This window comes from Palaemon carinicauda, chromosome 17 (genome assembly GCF_036898095.1).
Source record: "Palaemon carinicauda isolate YSFRI2023 chromosome 17, ASM3689809v2, whole genome shotgun sequence".
NCBI classification, from domain to species: Eukaryota; Metazoa; Arthropoda; class Malacostraca; order Decapoda; family Palaemonidae; genus Palaemon; species Palaemon carinicauda.
This window is the reverse complement of record NC_090741.1, coordinates 47,517,579-47,532,578: the sequence shown is the minus strand read 5'-3', so window position 1 is coordinate 47,532,578 and position 15,000 is coordinate 47,517,579. Positions and strand designations below refer to the sequence as shown.

The 15,000-nt window shown below is 38.8% G+C and overlaps 1 protein-coding gene and 1 long non-coding RNA gene across 2 annotated transcripts in view; one reads left to right on the top strand and one right to left on the bottom strand.

Annotated features, from left to right (window-relative positions):
- The window catches only part of LOC137656729 (uncharacterized), a 289,131-nt gene that overhangs the window by 171,178 nt on the left and 102,953 nt on the right, over positions 1 to 15,000 (bottom strand). The gene's annotated exons all lie outside the window — the stretch shown is intronic.
- LOC137655963 (uncharacterized) lies at positions 5,319 to 13,443 on the top strand. The gene is made up of 8 exons (XM_068390164.1): positions 5,319 to 5,374; positions 5,803 to 5,928; positions 7,045 to 7,162; positions 7,327 to 9,599; positions 9,669 to 11,577; positions 12,136 to 12,229; positions 12,332 to 12,442; positions 13,250 to 13,443. Exons 1-8 carry the CDS (start codon positions 5,330 to 5,332, stop codon positions 13,284 to 13,286), a joined length of 4,713 nt encoding a protein of 1,570 aa, XP_068246265.1. The 5' UTR covers positions 5,319 to 5,329; the 3' UTR covers positions 13,287 to 13,443.

Sequence of the window (15,000 nt, the reverse complement as noted above, 5' to 3'; positions counted from 1 at the left end):
CTTTGATTAAACAAAAGAGTGAAAACCCACAACAAGGAATCATTATTGATTTGGTCGGGAATTTTGAGAAAATGCAAAAAACGCCGAAACAAGAAAGAAGGCCTTCACTAGAAAACAAAGGAAAAGTGAGGAAACTTGTTACGCACTTTGAAGAAATTATTAAAGGCGATGCAAATCAGACTAGGAATAGGAAACTGAATCAGGAGGATTATCTTGGAATCAGAAGGAATCCAATAAGGGAGGCCAAAGAAGTGGCCTTAGCTAGAATTGTAGGAATTCCAAAAAGAAGTCCTTCACTACAAAACAAGGAAAGATTAAGGTATCATGTTATGAAATATGAAGAAATTATTAGAAATGACGCAGAGCACAATAGAAATAGGAAACAAAAACCTGATCTTGAAGGAAAATCTCAGGACGAGAGAAAGCATCTTAGGAGGGAGGCGAAAGATGTGGCCTTCATAAAGATTAGACAAATTGCACAGGATGAAATCTCACTAGATAAAAGTGACAAAGTATATGCTCCTGTTCAACTATGGGAAGAGGCTCTGAAAGATGAGAAAACCGAAAAGAAACAGAAGGATAATCTTGAAGAAATAAAAGAAGGAATCGTAGAGAGACGTATCCAGCATTTTGAAAATATCATACTAGGAAATATGAAGAAAGAAGGCGATCTTCGTGAAAATATCATACGAAGAAACGTAAAGGCAGGAGGAGATCCTCGTGAGAGTAGAGTAATCGAGGAAGCGTAGAGGCCCAAGGAGATCCTCGTGAGAGTAGCGTAATCGAGGAAGCGTAGAGGCCCAAGGAGATCCTCGTGAGAGTAGCGTAATCGAGGAAGCGTAGAGGCCCAAGGAGATCCTCGTGAGAGTAGCGTAATCGAGGAAGCGTAGAGGCCCAAGGAGATCCTCGTGAGAGTAGCGTAATCGAGGAAGCGTAGAGGCCCAAGGAGATCCTCGTGAGAGTAGCGTAATCGAGGAAGCGTAGAGGCCCAAGGAGATCCTCGAGAGAGCAGCGTAATCGAGGAAGCGTAGAGGCCCAAGGAGATCCTCGAGAGAGCAGCGTAATCGAGGAAGCGTAGAGGCCCAAGGAGATCCTCGTGAGAGCAGCGTAATCGAGGAAGCGTAGAGGCCCAAGGAGATCCTCGAGAGAGCAGCATAATCGAGGAAGCGTAGAGGCCCAAGGAGATCCTCGTGAGAGCAGCATAATCGAGGAAGCGTAGAGGCCCAAGGAGATCCTCGAGAGAGCAGCATAATCGAGGAAACGTAGAGGCCCAAGGAGATCCTCGAGAGAGCAGCATAATCGAGGAAGCGTAGAGGCCCAAGGAGATCCTCGAGAGAGCAGCATAATCGAGGAAGCGTAAAGGCCCAAGGAGATCCTCGAGAGAGCAGCATAATCGAGGAAGCGTAAAGGCCCAAGGAGATCCTCGAGAGAGCAGCATAATCGAGGAAGCGTAAAGGCCCAAGGAGATCCTCGAGAGAGCAGCATAATCGAGGAAGCGTAAAGGCCCAAGGAGATCCTCGAGAGAGCAGCATAATCGAGGAAGCGTAAAGGCCGAAGGAGATCCTCGTGAAAGTAGCATACGAGGAAACGTAAAGGCAGAAGGCGATCTTCGTGGTCAATCTCCAAACTTGATTAAAAATCTTAATAGGAAGGCCAAGGATATTGCTTTGGCAAGGATAACACAAATAACACAAGAGGAATTATCAGCAGTCCTTGCCTGGCCCTTCTTTGTAGTAACTTGGGTGGAGAGGGGGGCTTTGGCACTAATCATATATATATAGGCCTATGGTCAGTCTCTAGGGCATCGTCTTGCTCGATAGGGCAATGTCACGGCCTTTAAACCTTTAAACCCAGAATATCTTCTGAGCGGGCAGTGTTCAGTTTTTTCTTTTTAGACGATTGAAAAAGCCGGTATCTGTCCCCAGTCAACATTTAAAGGTTTAATGGCCGCTCATGAATGACAGAGGCAAGGGAAAGTGACATTGCCCTATCGAGCAGGATAATGCCCTAGAGACTGACCATATATACATATGATCAGCGCCCAAATCCCTTCTCCAACCAAGCTAGGACTAAGGAGGGCCAGACAATAGCTGATGATGACTCAGCAGTTAAACCTATAGGTTCCCTCAAACCCCCCTTCCTTAGCTCACAAGGACACTGAGGTTGCAACGACCAAAGAAAGTAAGGAGTTAGAGCTGTGCTAATTTTCATGTTAGATTAAACACTAACAAATAACTTGCAAAATAAAAATCAATATTGCAGAAAAATAAATGCAAAGACCAATAAAATAACAATAACATATAATTGACAATCTCAATAGAACCCCCCCCCCCATTGCATTTCTTTTAAATATACAAATAAAATAAAACATCTAGTAACTGCAAGTGAAATGTAAACCTTTATGCAAAGTTTTGCAACACAAAAATACCCGCAAAAGCCTAAAAGTAAACTTCCATCATAATTATCATTATCATTATCATTACTTGCTAAGCTACAACCCTAGTTGGAAAAGCAGGATGCTATAAGCCCAGGGGCCCCAACAAGAAAAATAACTCAGCGAGGAAAGGAAAAAGGGAAAAATAAAAGATTTTAAGAATAGCAATAACATTAAAGTAAATATTTCCTATATAAACAATAAAAACTTAAACAAAACAAGAGAAAGAGAAATTAGATAGAATAGCGTGCCCGAGTGTACCCTCAAGCAAGAAAACTCTAACCCATGGAAGTGGAAGACCATGGTACAGAGGCTATGGCACTACCCAAGACTAGAGAACACTGGTTTGATTTTGGAGTGTCCTTCTTCTCCTTCCATCCTTACGACGAGTAACGAAGGAAAAACCCTTTGATAAAATCGATATAAGTCTCTCTCTCTCTCTCTCTCTCTCTCTCTCTCTCTCTCTCTCTCTCTCTCTCTCTCTCTCTCTCTCTCTCACACACACAAATGGCAATATATTTCCTTTCCTCGGTGTACTTTGTAAACAAACGTAATTCAATTACCAAAAGGTTACGGTAAAAGATTTTTAAAATTGTTATCTTTTAACATATCTAATAGGGCAAGAAAATCATGAAAAAAAAAGAAAAAAAAAAGAAACAAAATACGGCTAAATATTTAGGGAGATGTTCACAAAAACAGATTTAACCCTTAGTACCCCTCCCCCTTTCAAAACTACAACACGACTACTCCCTCTCCCCCTACCCGAGGGGAAAGACCGAGTAGTTATACGTTTGGTAATGCCGCTGAGCGTGACAGGAAATATTTCCCTAGTTTCTTTTCCTCACTGGCCTATTTTTCCCTGCTTGGAGTCCTTGGCTCATAACATCCTGTTTTTCCAACTATGGTTGTAGATTAGCAAATAATACATACATACATATATATATATATATATATATATATATATATATAAATATATATACATATACACACACACATATATATATATATATATATATATATATATATATATATATATAATATATATATAGATCCAACACGTTGCTCTTAAATATATAACGGAAATATATATTCTAATAAGCCACCAATAGTATCCCTAGTATGAGTCCTTGACCGGGCAGAATACCATATCATTAAAGGAATGTCCTTATAGATCCGAGATCCTATGACAGAGCAAATAATACGAGAGAGAGAGAGAGAGAGAGAGAGAGAGAGAGAGAGAGAGAGAGAGAGAGAGACTTCAGCCACTGCGCTGTTTCTAATTTGCCTTTTTTTCAATATTTAGAGCAATTCTCCTGAGATATAGGAGAAAATTGTTGAACCTTCCACGTATATTAAAACGAAGAATGTCTTATAAATTTTTAAATGAATGGACCAAGCTTGAACAGTAACAATTTAAGTTATAATAAGTAAAACAAGATTAATATTGTTTTTTTTTAGTATTCTACTAGGTTTCTGGATGAATTTTCTTATAACCATTTGTTTCCTTTTTACAATAACTACACATTTTCTGAAGCCACTAATTTCAGCCACGACCTGCCACTGGGCTCGACTCTTTAAAATGGTACAGTTGGCTTCATTAATTCCGGTACATTTCATGGGAAGCTAAGGAGACAACAGTGTGCCAGAATTAATGAGGCCAACTGTACTAGACTTAAAACACTTCTAATAATAATCGAGATCATAGATATGGGAGATCATAAGGACAGAGAATTGTCACTTTCAGGATTATTGATATTATTATTATTACTTTCTAAGCTACAACCCTAGTTGGAAAAGCAGGATGCTATAAGCCAAAGGGCCCCAACAGGGAAAATAGCCCAGTGAGGGAAAGAAACAAGGAAAAATAAAATATTCTTAGAACAGTACAAACATTAAAATAAATATCTCCTATATAAGCTATAAAAACTTTAACAAAACAAGAAGAAGAGAAATTAGATAGAACAGCGTGCCCGAGTGTACCCACAAGCAAGAGAACTCTAACCCAAGACAGTGGAAGACCATGGTACAGAGGCTACGGCACTACCCAAGACTAGAGAACAATAGTTTGATTTTGGAGTGTCCTTCTCATAGGAGAGCTGCTTACCATAGCAAAAGAGTCTCTTTTACCCTTACCAAGAGGAAAGCAGCCAGTTAACAATTACAATGATGTGAATAACCACTTGGGTGAAGAAGAATTGTTTGGTAATCTCAGAGTTATCAGGTATATGAAGACAGAGGAGAATATGTAAAGAATAGATCAGACTATTTAGTGTATGTGTAAGCAAAGGGAAAATGAGCCGTAACCAATAAAAAGATCCACTGCAGTAATGCCTGGTCAGTCAAGCCACCAAATAACTCTCTAGCAGTAGTATTTCAACGGGTGGCTGGTACCCTGGCCAACCTATTACCTACAATATAAATATATATATATATACACATACATATATATACATATATATACATATATATACACATATATATATACATATATATATGTATATATATATATATATATATATATATATATATATATATATATACACATACACTTTTTCTGCATAGATGTTTGTGTGTATATATAAGTCCTTCTGTATGTATACACAACCGTTTATACTGATACAATATTGATATGACACATGTGCACTTGATTGACTTTGAAAAAACTACATATTTGAAGAGTAAATTGCTATTGACGAAGAAATTTCTGCACATAAGAGACGCCTCCAAATCAGGCCTAATTACATGAAGGACATCTATACCTCCAGACGAGTGAGAGCATCTTCTATACCACGCCACTGAAGATGAGGCTAATCATTGAAGCTACAGCACTGGTGTATATAAGGAGGTGGTTGGCTCAGCTGAGACATGTTCTTCTTCTTCTTCAGCTCAGAGAAGATGCAGGTCTCCCAGCTTCTCTTCTTGGTGCTGTCTTCAGCAACGGTAAATTGAAAGCCTTTTACGCCTACTGCTTTTTAAAAATGACCTAATTTAATTTACAAGATACAAAACTTCTTTATTATTGACGTCATAAATTTCAAATATCGAAGCGCACTTGAATCATTCATTGTAGTCAATCTATATTGAAATAGTTTCATTTTGGATGAATAAATTCAATTATTGAAAAAGGATACCAGATGAGTGAGCTTTACTCAAAATTTAAGGCCAAATCTTTCTGCCAAAGACATTTGTCACTACATTAACATAACTTGGTCCAACATACATACCCACTAACCATAAATCAGAGAAATCTACCTTTTGAGGATGGATAGCTTGCATACAGGAGCAATTATCTAAAACTAATGACGTGTTTAACAAAATTAGAGATGTAAACAGCCTTCTACATATCTATTCATCATCTCGATCCCCAGCTGGGGTCTTGTGCGTCTCTGAGGGAGGAAGTGACATCCCAGGTGTGTGGTGAGACAATCGCCTTAGACTTCTCTGCCCAAATCCCACAAGTGACCTGCTCATCAACATGCCCCGGTGATATGCAGGTAAATATACTTCATTATTCTCGTACTCTTTGAACTATTGCCGCTTGAACCAGACCCTTTGGGTCAGTCTGTTATGCCTTGTAGATCTTCAGTGTTCAGTCCACATTGATTATGGGGTCTAAGAACAAGTTTTCTCCTTCCTTGGATACATTCCATTACCAGCTGTAATGTTGTATTCTCCTTTTATTATCATTATTATTACTTGCTAAGCTACAACCCTAGTTGGAAAAGTAGGACGCTACAACCCCAAGGGCCCCAATATGGAAAATACCCCAGTGAGGAAAGGAAACCGTAACAACATTAAAATAAATAATTCCTATACAAACTATAAAAACTTTTACTAAACAAGAAGCAGAGAAATTTGATAGAATAGTGTGCCAGAGTGTACCCTCAAGCAAGAGAACTCTAACCCAAGACAGTGGAAGACCATGATACAGAGACTATGGCACTACCCTAGACTAGAGAACAATGGTTTGATTTTGGAGTGTCCTTCTCCTAGAAGAGCTGCTTACCATAGCTGAAGAGTCTCTTCAACCCTTACTAAGAGGACAGTAGCCACTGAACAATTACAGTACAGTAGTTGACCCTTGGGTGAAAAAGAATTGTTTGGTAATTTCAGTGTTGTTAGGTGTATGAGGACAGAGGAGAATCTGTAAAGAATGTGCCAGACTATTCGGTGTATGTGTACGCAAAGGGAAATAGAACCGTTACCAGAGAGAAAGATCCAATGTAATACTGTCTGGCCAGTTGAAGGACCCCATAACTCTCTAGCGGTAGTATCTCAACGGGTGGAGGAAGGAAGTAGCAAGTAGTTACCAAAGTGTTTTATGTAACCTAAAGTTTTTCATCTAAATTCTATACATTAAGAGTCAGACATGCTAATGTCAGCAACAAAAATAGATAATTTCAGTAATACTACAAATATTATCTACGCTTTAAAATGTATGATAGCAATACGTTTTAAAAGGAAGCTAGCGAATTAGATTGTGTGACTTCCTGAAAGTAACCTCTCTCACAAAATCGGTGCATAAGCAGGTCCAATTTGCCTGAAATCCAAAAACACTTATTGAAGGTTTGGAAAAGAGGGAACCATAATATTGTTTCCTCTTGTTTAAGACTTGGTCAGCGGGATCAGTCTACAAGAGACTATCTGCACTCTCGCCATTCAGACTTATGGTGGAATTGCAGTACAACTACTATGGAGTTTCGTGCAATCTTATTGAATCAGTAACAGGTAAGGGTTTAACATTTTTCAGGAACGTTTGGTTAAAAAATATATTCTATGTAGTTAATTACAGGTTGAAAATCATAGATAATTTTAGTTATGAAATAACTTAACATGTTAAAATATGAAGAAGAAAATTTACAAAATATTAATGTGGGAACGATTTATTACAGACGAAGAACTCCTCAACAACTATCGAGATGAGAGTGGCATATGCAATTCATTGGCAACAACAATTCAAACTTCAAGTGCAACATCTGCAACTGAGGAATCATCTGCAGCAGAAACATCAGTTATTGTTACTGATTACACATATGCTACATCTCCATCAGGAACTTCAATTATAGATGAGGTAAATACATCTGCAACAGGCACCACTAGCTATGGAATGACAACGGCTTCAGGAACTGAAACAGCCTATGGAACAGGATCTTCAGTTACTGGTTCTGAAACATCTCCATCTGGAACTTCAGGTTCTTACGCTGAAAGCACATTTGCTACGGGTACCACTAACAATGGAATAACAACAGCTTCAGTAGCATATACTTCAGGAACTGAAACAGCCTCTGGAACAGGATCTTCAGCTACTGGTTCTGGGACATCTGCATCTGGAACTTCAGGTTCTTATACTGAAAATACATCTGCAACAGATAGTGTGATCAATGGAATAACAACTGCTTCAGCACAATATATTTCAGGAACTGAAATATCCTATGTAACAGGATCTTCAGTTACTGGATCTGAAACTTCTCCATCTGGATTTTCCGGTTCTTATGCAGAAAGCACATCTGCTACAGGTACCACTAACAATGGAATAACAACAGCTTCAGTAGCATATACTTCAGGAACTGAAACAGCCTCTGGAACAGGATCCTCAGTTACTGGTTCTGGAACATCTCCATCTGGAACTTCAGGTTCCTACGCTGAAAGCACATTTGCTACGGGTACCACTAACAATGGAATAACAACAGCTTCAGTAGCATATACTTCAGGAACTGAAACAGCCACTGGAACAGGATCATCAGTTACTGTTTCTGGAACATCTGCATCTGGAACTTCAGGTTCCTACGCTGAAAGCACATTTGCTACGGGTACCACTAACAATGGAATAACAACAGCTTCAGTAGCATATACCTCAGGAACTGAAACAGCCTCTGGAACAGGATCCTCAGTTACTGGTTCTGGAACATCTCCATCTGGAACTTCAGGTTCCTACGCTGAAAGCACATTTGCTACGGGTACCACTAACAATGGAATAACAACAGCTTCAGTAATCTATACTTCAGGAACTGAAACAGCCTCTGGAACAGGATCTTCAGCTACTGGTTCTGGGACATCTGCATCTGGAACTTCAGGTTCTTATACTGAAAATACATCTGCAACAGATAGTGTGATCAATGGAATAACAACTGCTTCAGCACAATATATTTCAGGAACTGAAATATCCTATGTAACAGGATCTTCAGTTACTGGATCTGAAACATCTCCATCTGGAACTTCAGGTTCTTATGCAGAAAGCACATTTGCTACGGGTACCACTAACAATGGAATAACAACAGCTTCAGTAGCATATACCTCAGGAACTGAAACAGCCTCTGGAACAGGATCCTCAGTTACTGGTTCTGCAACATCTCCATCTGGAACTTCAGGTTCCTACGCTGAAAGCACATTTGCTACGGGTACCACTAACAATGGAATAACAACAGCTTCAGTAGCATATACTTCAGGAACTGAAACAGCCACTGGAACAGGATCATCAGTTACTGGTTCTGGAACATCTGCATCTGGAACTTCAGGTTCCTACGCTGAAAGCACATTTGCTACGAGTACCACTAACAATGGAATAACAACAGCTTCAGTAGCATATACTTCAGGAACTGAAACAGCCTCTGGAACAGGATCATCAGTTACTGGTTCTGGAACATCTGCATCTGGAACTTCAGGTTCCTACGCTGAAAGCACATTTGCTACGGGTACCACTAACAATGGAATATCAACAGCTTCAGTAGCATATACCTCAGGAACTGAAACAGCCTCTGGAACAGGATCCTCAGTTACTGGTTCTGGAACATCTCCATCTGGAACTTCAGGTTCCTACGCTGAAAGCACATTTGCTACGGGTACCACTAACAATGGAATAACAACAGCTTCAGTAATCTATACTTCAGGAACTGAAACAGCCTCTGGAACAGGATCTTCAGCTACAGGTTCTGGGACATCTGCATCTGGAACTTCAGGTTCTTATACTGAAAATACATCTGCAACAGATAGTGTGATCAATGGAATAACAACTGCTTCAGCACAATATATTTCAGGAACTGAAATATCCTATGTAACAGGATCTTCAGTTACTGGATCTGAAACATCTCCATCTGGATTTTCCGGTTCTTATGCAGAAAGCACATCTGCTACAGGTACCACTAACAATGGAATAACAACAGCTTCAGTAGCATATACTTCAGGAACTGAAACAGCCTCTGGAACAGGATCCTCAGTTACTGGTTCTGGAACATCTCCATCTGGAACTTCAGGTTCCTACGCTGAAAGCACATTTGCTACGGGTACCACTAACAATGGAATAACAACAGCTTCAGTAGCATATACTTCAGGAACTGAAACAGCCACTGGAACAGGATCATCAGTTACTGGTTCTGGAACATCTGCATCTGGAACTTCAGGTTCCTACGCTGAAAGCACATTTGCTACGGGTACCACTAACAATGGAATAACAACAACTTCAGTAGCATATACCTCAGGAACTGAAACAGCCTCTGGAACAGGATCCTCAGTTACTGGTTCTGGAACATCTCCATCTGGAACTTCAGGTTCCTACGCTGAAAGCACATTTGCTACGGGTACCACTAACAATGGAATAACAACAGCTTCAGTAATCTATACTTCAGGAACTGAAACAGCCTCTGGAACAGGATCTTCAGCTACTGGTTCTGGGACATCTGCATCTGGAACTTCAGGTTCTTATACTGAAAATTCATCTGCAACAGACAGTGTGATCAATGGAATAACAACTGCTTCAGCACAATATATTTCAGGAACTGAAACATCCTATGAAACAGGATCTTCAGTTACTGGATCTGAAACATCTCCATCTGGAACTTCAGGTTCTTATGCTGAAAGCACACCTGCTACAGGTACCACTAGCAATGGAATAACAACAGCTTCAGTAGCATATACCTCTGGAACTGAAACAGTCTCTGGAATAGGATCTTCAATAACTGGTTCTGAAACATCTCCATCTGGAACTTCAGGTTCTTATGTTGAAAGCACATCTGCTACAGGTACCACTAGCAATGGCGTAACAACTGCTTCTGTAACATATACTTCAGGAACTGAAACAGCCTCTGGAACAGGATCCTCAGTTACTGGTTCGGAAACATCTCCATCAGGTGCTTCAGTTTCTTATGTTGAAAATACATCTGTTACAGGTACCACTGGCAATGGAATTGCAACTGTTTCAGGACAATATATTTCAGGAACTGAAACTGTTTCAGGAACAGCTTCCGAAACTTCATCTCCATCAGGGGCATCAGTTTCATATGTTGAAAATAGTTCTGCAATAAGTAGTGTTAGTGTTGAGGTTACAACTGCTTCAGGGAATTCTTTCACTGAGACAAACTCTGCAGAAGTCACAGGTACAACAGTTATAGGAATGAAAACAACTAATGAAGAACTATCTACTTTAGATAGCGACAATGAAGTAAAAACTCCAGGCACTTCCTTTGTTACTTCAAAAACTACCACACCTGAATCACCTGATGTTACCACAAATGTGCCATCTACTTCTCTTGAACTTACAACTACTCCAGAAATAGAAACAAATGCACCTCAAGAAACCACCACTCCTGGAGTGAAAACAACTATTGAAGAACTATCTACTTTAGATAGTGACAATGAAGTAAAAACTCCAGGCACTTCCTTTGTTACTTCAAAAACTACTACACCTGAATCACCTGATGTAACCACAAATGTACCATCTACTTCTCTTGAACTTACAACTACTCCGGAAATGGAAACAAATGCACCTCAAGAAACCACCAATCCTGGATGTGGTAAAAATGAACAAGTTAACAACGGAGAACAGATAGATGTAGTTACTACCACTGAACCTACAATAACTACAACCACAACTATGCCCACTACCACCACTACCACAACTGTACCTGTAACTACCACCACCACTCCTACTACGACCACAACAACCACAACCACCACAGCTACTACCTCCACAACTACAACTACACCTGCTCCAGTATATGTCTGTCCGAGTGGATGGCAGAGGTTCGCTGACTCATGCTACCAAGTGTCTTCAGTGAAAGGCTCTTGGGACTCGGGAAATAAATACTGCACAGATAAAGGTGGTTCTTACGTTACAATCTCTTCATTAAATGAACAGAACTTTGTTAAAGGTAAGCAACTGATTGGGTACTTTCGGCCTTTTTACACCAGTTTTCTGAGAACAATAATGTACATGGAAAAGGAATCTTTCTGAAACGCATAATTCCAATGAAAAATAATCAGTCATTCTTGAGTATTAATAGTATTTAGTATTGCATTACACAAAATTTACAGTATATGATAGATTTACGAAGGGAATTTTAATGCCTAAGAAAGCTCTACGTTATCCTATACACAAAACTTACAGTATATGATGCCTTTATAAAGGGAATTCTCACTCTTGAAAAAGCTCTGTACTCTGTCCTATCTTTTTGAAAAACACACATTTAACTGATGGAGAGTGGATTAACATTTTATTCTTTACTTATAGAATATGTATGATTATTTTAGCATCATTTGGTCCATCAGACAGTGTAAAATATTCTTACAGACTCGGCCTTTAATACCACATTAATTTCTAGCACAAGCATCTTTTCCCTTCTTGAATATCTGAAAGCTTCTGCATCTTAGATAATAGTGTATATCATTGAATCATCTGAATATTAAAAGTATTTTTCGTCCTTATGAAGGTCTGCTAAGTGATAACACATGGATAGGCTACAATGACAAAGCTAAAGAAGGAACCTTCGTTTGGTCGTCTGGTGAAACCTCTACATACAAGTTGTAAGGATCGTTTTACAATCACATACTGATAATTATACATTTGTTCATAATATGTCACATCATCTTGTTTCTTTTTCATTTATATTTACTATCACCACTTAGATTTAACAGCGGAGAACCAAACAACGGATTCTGGAGCTCAGAAGACTGCGTTGAAATGCGGAAGGAATATGGCTACAAATGGAATGATGAGGGCTGCTCTTCTAGTAACTAGTGAGTGTTGCAGTGAGATTAACAACAAAGAATTCTTTCTTACTGAATCATCTGTGCTCTGTCTTATAATGACATTTTTGGTGGCTTCCCGCCACTTGGGAATAATTGTTCACTTAACCCTCCATTATTGCTTTCACTTCGGACCAGCATGAATCTATAAACTCTCATTGCAGTCAACCTAGATATTTGTATCTCCCCCTTAAATCATTTAGTGCTATACAATTTTGGGAAGCTAATTACATTATATTTTACCTGATGCAATTTTAGCAGATGCTGTCTAGATTGTACTTTGCCTGGTGCACTGTATGAAGTTAGTAATTCAGTACTGGTAATATGCTTTTGGGTTCCAAATACCATACTGTTTCCCTTCCACGTTCCACACATTCCCTTTAACAAATATTTTCTAGTTAAACTATAACAAATATTATGAATTTAAACTATAAATATATAATACAGTATTAATCCTAAGATAACTAAATCTTTCATTTGCTGAAAGGATAAGAGGTGCTCGAACAAACAAACTAAATCACCTGGACTCCTTTATGTGTGACCATGTCACTGTTAAATTCTTTGGGGGGAGGGGGAATTAGCTTTACTGATCATTAAACTATCTCTGTTTTATTCAACTCACCATTCCTTTCTATGGGAGAATTCATTTCCAATGTTATTTCAATAAGACACTATTGAGAAAGATGATTATTCATATTTATTCTCAATTGCATGTTTTTTTTTTCTTGTCTATTTTGTGATCAATCAGATACTTTAATTCAATGTTTACTGATGCTTTTATCAACATCTTCTTTTCAGTTATGCTTGCGAGACTACCCTGGTTGTACAGGCATAAAGCACCTTGGCGCTTTCTAACCTAAGAAATTTCTGGATGCAACAGGAAAGCCAATTTCAGCTAATTCAAGTAGAACTTGAATAAGGGTCTTCATATTAGCATGTATATACCAAAATATTGGCATGCTCTGTTTATAAATACATCAGGATAAATGTTTTCCAAGGCACTATGAACTCTCAGTGCCTCTTTCTATTTGTTATCAGATGTAGCACAATTGAAAAAAATATAATAAAGAGCATTGAAATAGAACATATGATTAACCTATGATGCATTCAACAGGAACAGGATAAACCAGCTTAAACATGGCAAGAAATTTAGAACCAATTTATTAGGGTGCACAAGCCTTGTAATTTCTGAGATATCGTCAGCAAGAACTAGAACATGTTTTTAATAACTTTCCATTAAAGTGTACAAGATTTACACCTTAGAGACAAACTATCCTAAATTTTATTTGGATCTAACAAATATTAAGGCATATAAAAACTTCTCTTTATCCTTTTTTTTCCTTTGTATTTTCTGTCTTTTATCAATACAAGCTGCTGAATTACCCAAAAGATAAATGTAAAAAATTGAAGAAAACAAATTGTCACTACCAGTAGGATAACCAGAGAAGTTTAAGTGATGTGGCCATGTATCAAGTATAACATGTATGTTCTTGTAATATTTCTGATAATCTATGTTGGCCTACCCACTTACATTTGATATAGCAAAACCAAAATGCTACCTTCATAGTTCCAGGGTGGCAAGACAACAGCACAACAATAGTGCGAGTAACTGCTGCCCCGCATGTCATGTGACAGTAACCCTCCAATGAACCTACGATAGGATACGCTACCTTAACTACCACTAATAATCCTATACCAGAAATTTACTCTCTATATATCCTCCTATCAACTAAACACAATAGATGTCATAATCCAGAGAAGCTCTTACTAACAGTTATTCTTCATACCAGCAGAAATAAAAGACAATCTGCGATGCCCAATACAGTACAACCTTTCCATACAAAAGCTGTGTCAACTAGACTGCCACTTGCTACTATTCGTCCCTCCTTTCCTGTTCCAGTTCCATTCGCCTAATCTTTACCTTGGCTCTTTCTTAACTTACATTGCATGCCCCACTACTCATGGTTATTCTATATTTCCACAAACATACCCACATTCTTTCTCAGGCTCACCAACCAAAGAGTATTATTGTCATGTCATCAACCATTCACTAATGCCTTTCCCCTCATACAGGCAGCTGTCTCTGTGTGACTGACGCAGTTCTACCTCATCATCTTCATTCACCTTGAGATATTCATCGCTCGTCTCCTACTTTGACTAGTCAGTAATTCCTGTAATGTCTAGGATTTGTCCCAGTAAACCATCAACAGATATATCAATACGAGAATGGAGATTTGTCGCCCTATCTCTTCCTTTTTGGGTTGAGCATCAATAATTTCGTGGTTTCACCAATACATATTCCCAATGTTTGTCAGTACCAAACTAAAGTGCCGTCACTCAGGCTGGAACATTCCCCTTTGAAACAAGGATTCCTCATCCTGCTTCAATCTCAGTGACATCTTATAACAGGAAAATGTCCAAACTATTCCACCAATCTCAACTATGGCATTGATCATCCTGTGGTCTCAATGATTCCATATCCAATTTCCCTATATGCTGTCCTGGAGAAATGTCTGATGCTCCACTTGTCGAGTACTTCCTTGAAAGCT

Bases quoted from the DNA above. Each gene is read 5' to 3' on its own strand.
- LOC137655963 (XM_068390164.1), top strand. From the start codon at position 5,330: ATGCAGGTCTCCCAGCTTCTCTTCTTGGTGCTGTCTTCAGCAACG. The intron at 5,375-5,802 runs GTAAATTGAAAG...CTCGATCCCCAG, and splicing joins TGGTGCTGTCTTCAGCAACG to CTGGGGTCTTGTGCGTCTCT. The intron at 9,600-9,668 runs GTAGCATATACT...TCTGGAACATCT, and splicing joins ATGGAATAACAACAGCTTCA to CCATCTGGAACTTCAGGTTC.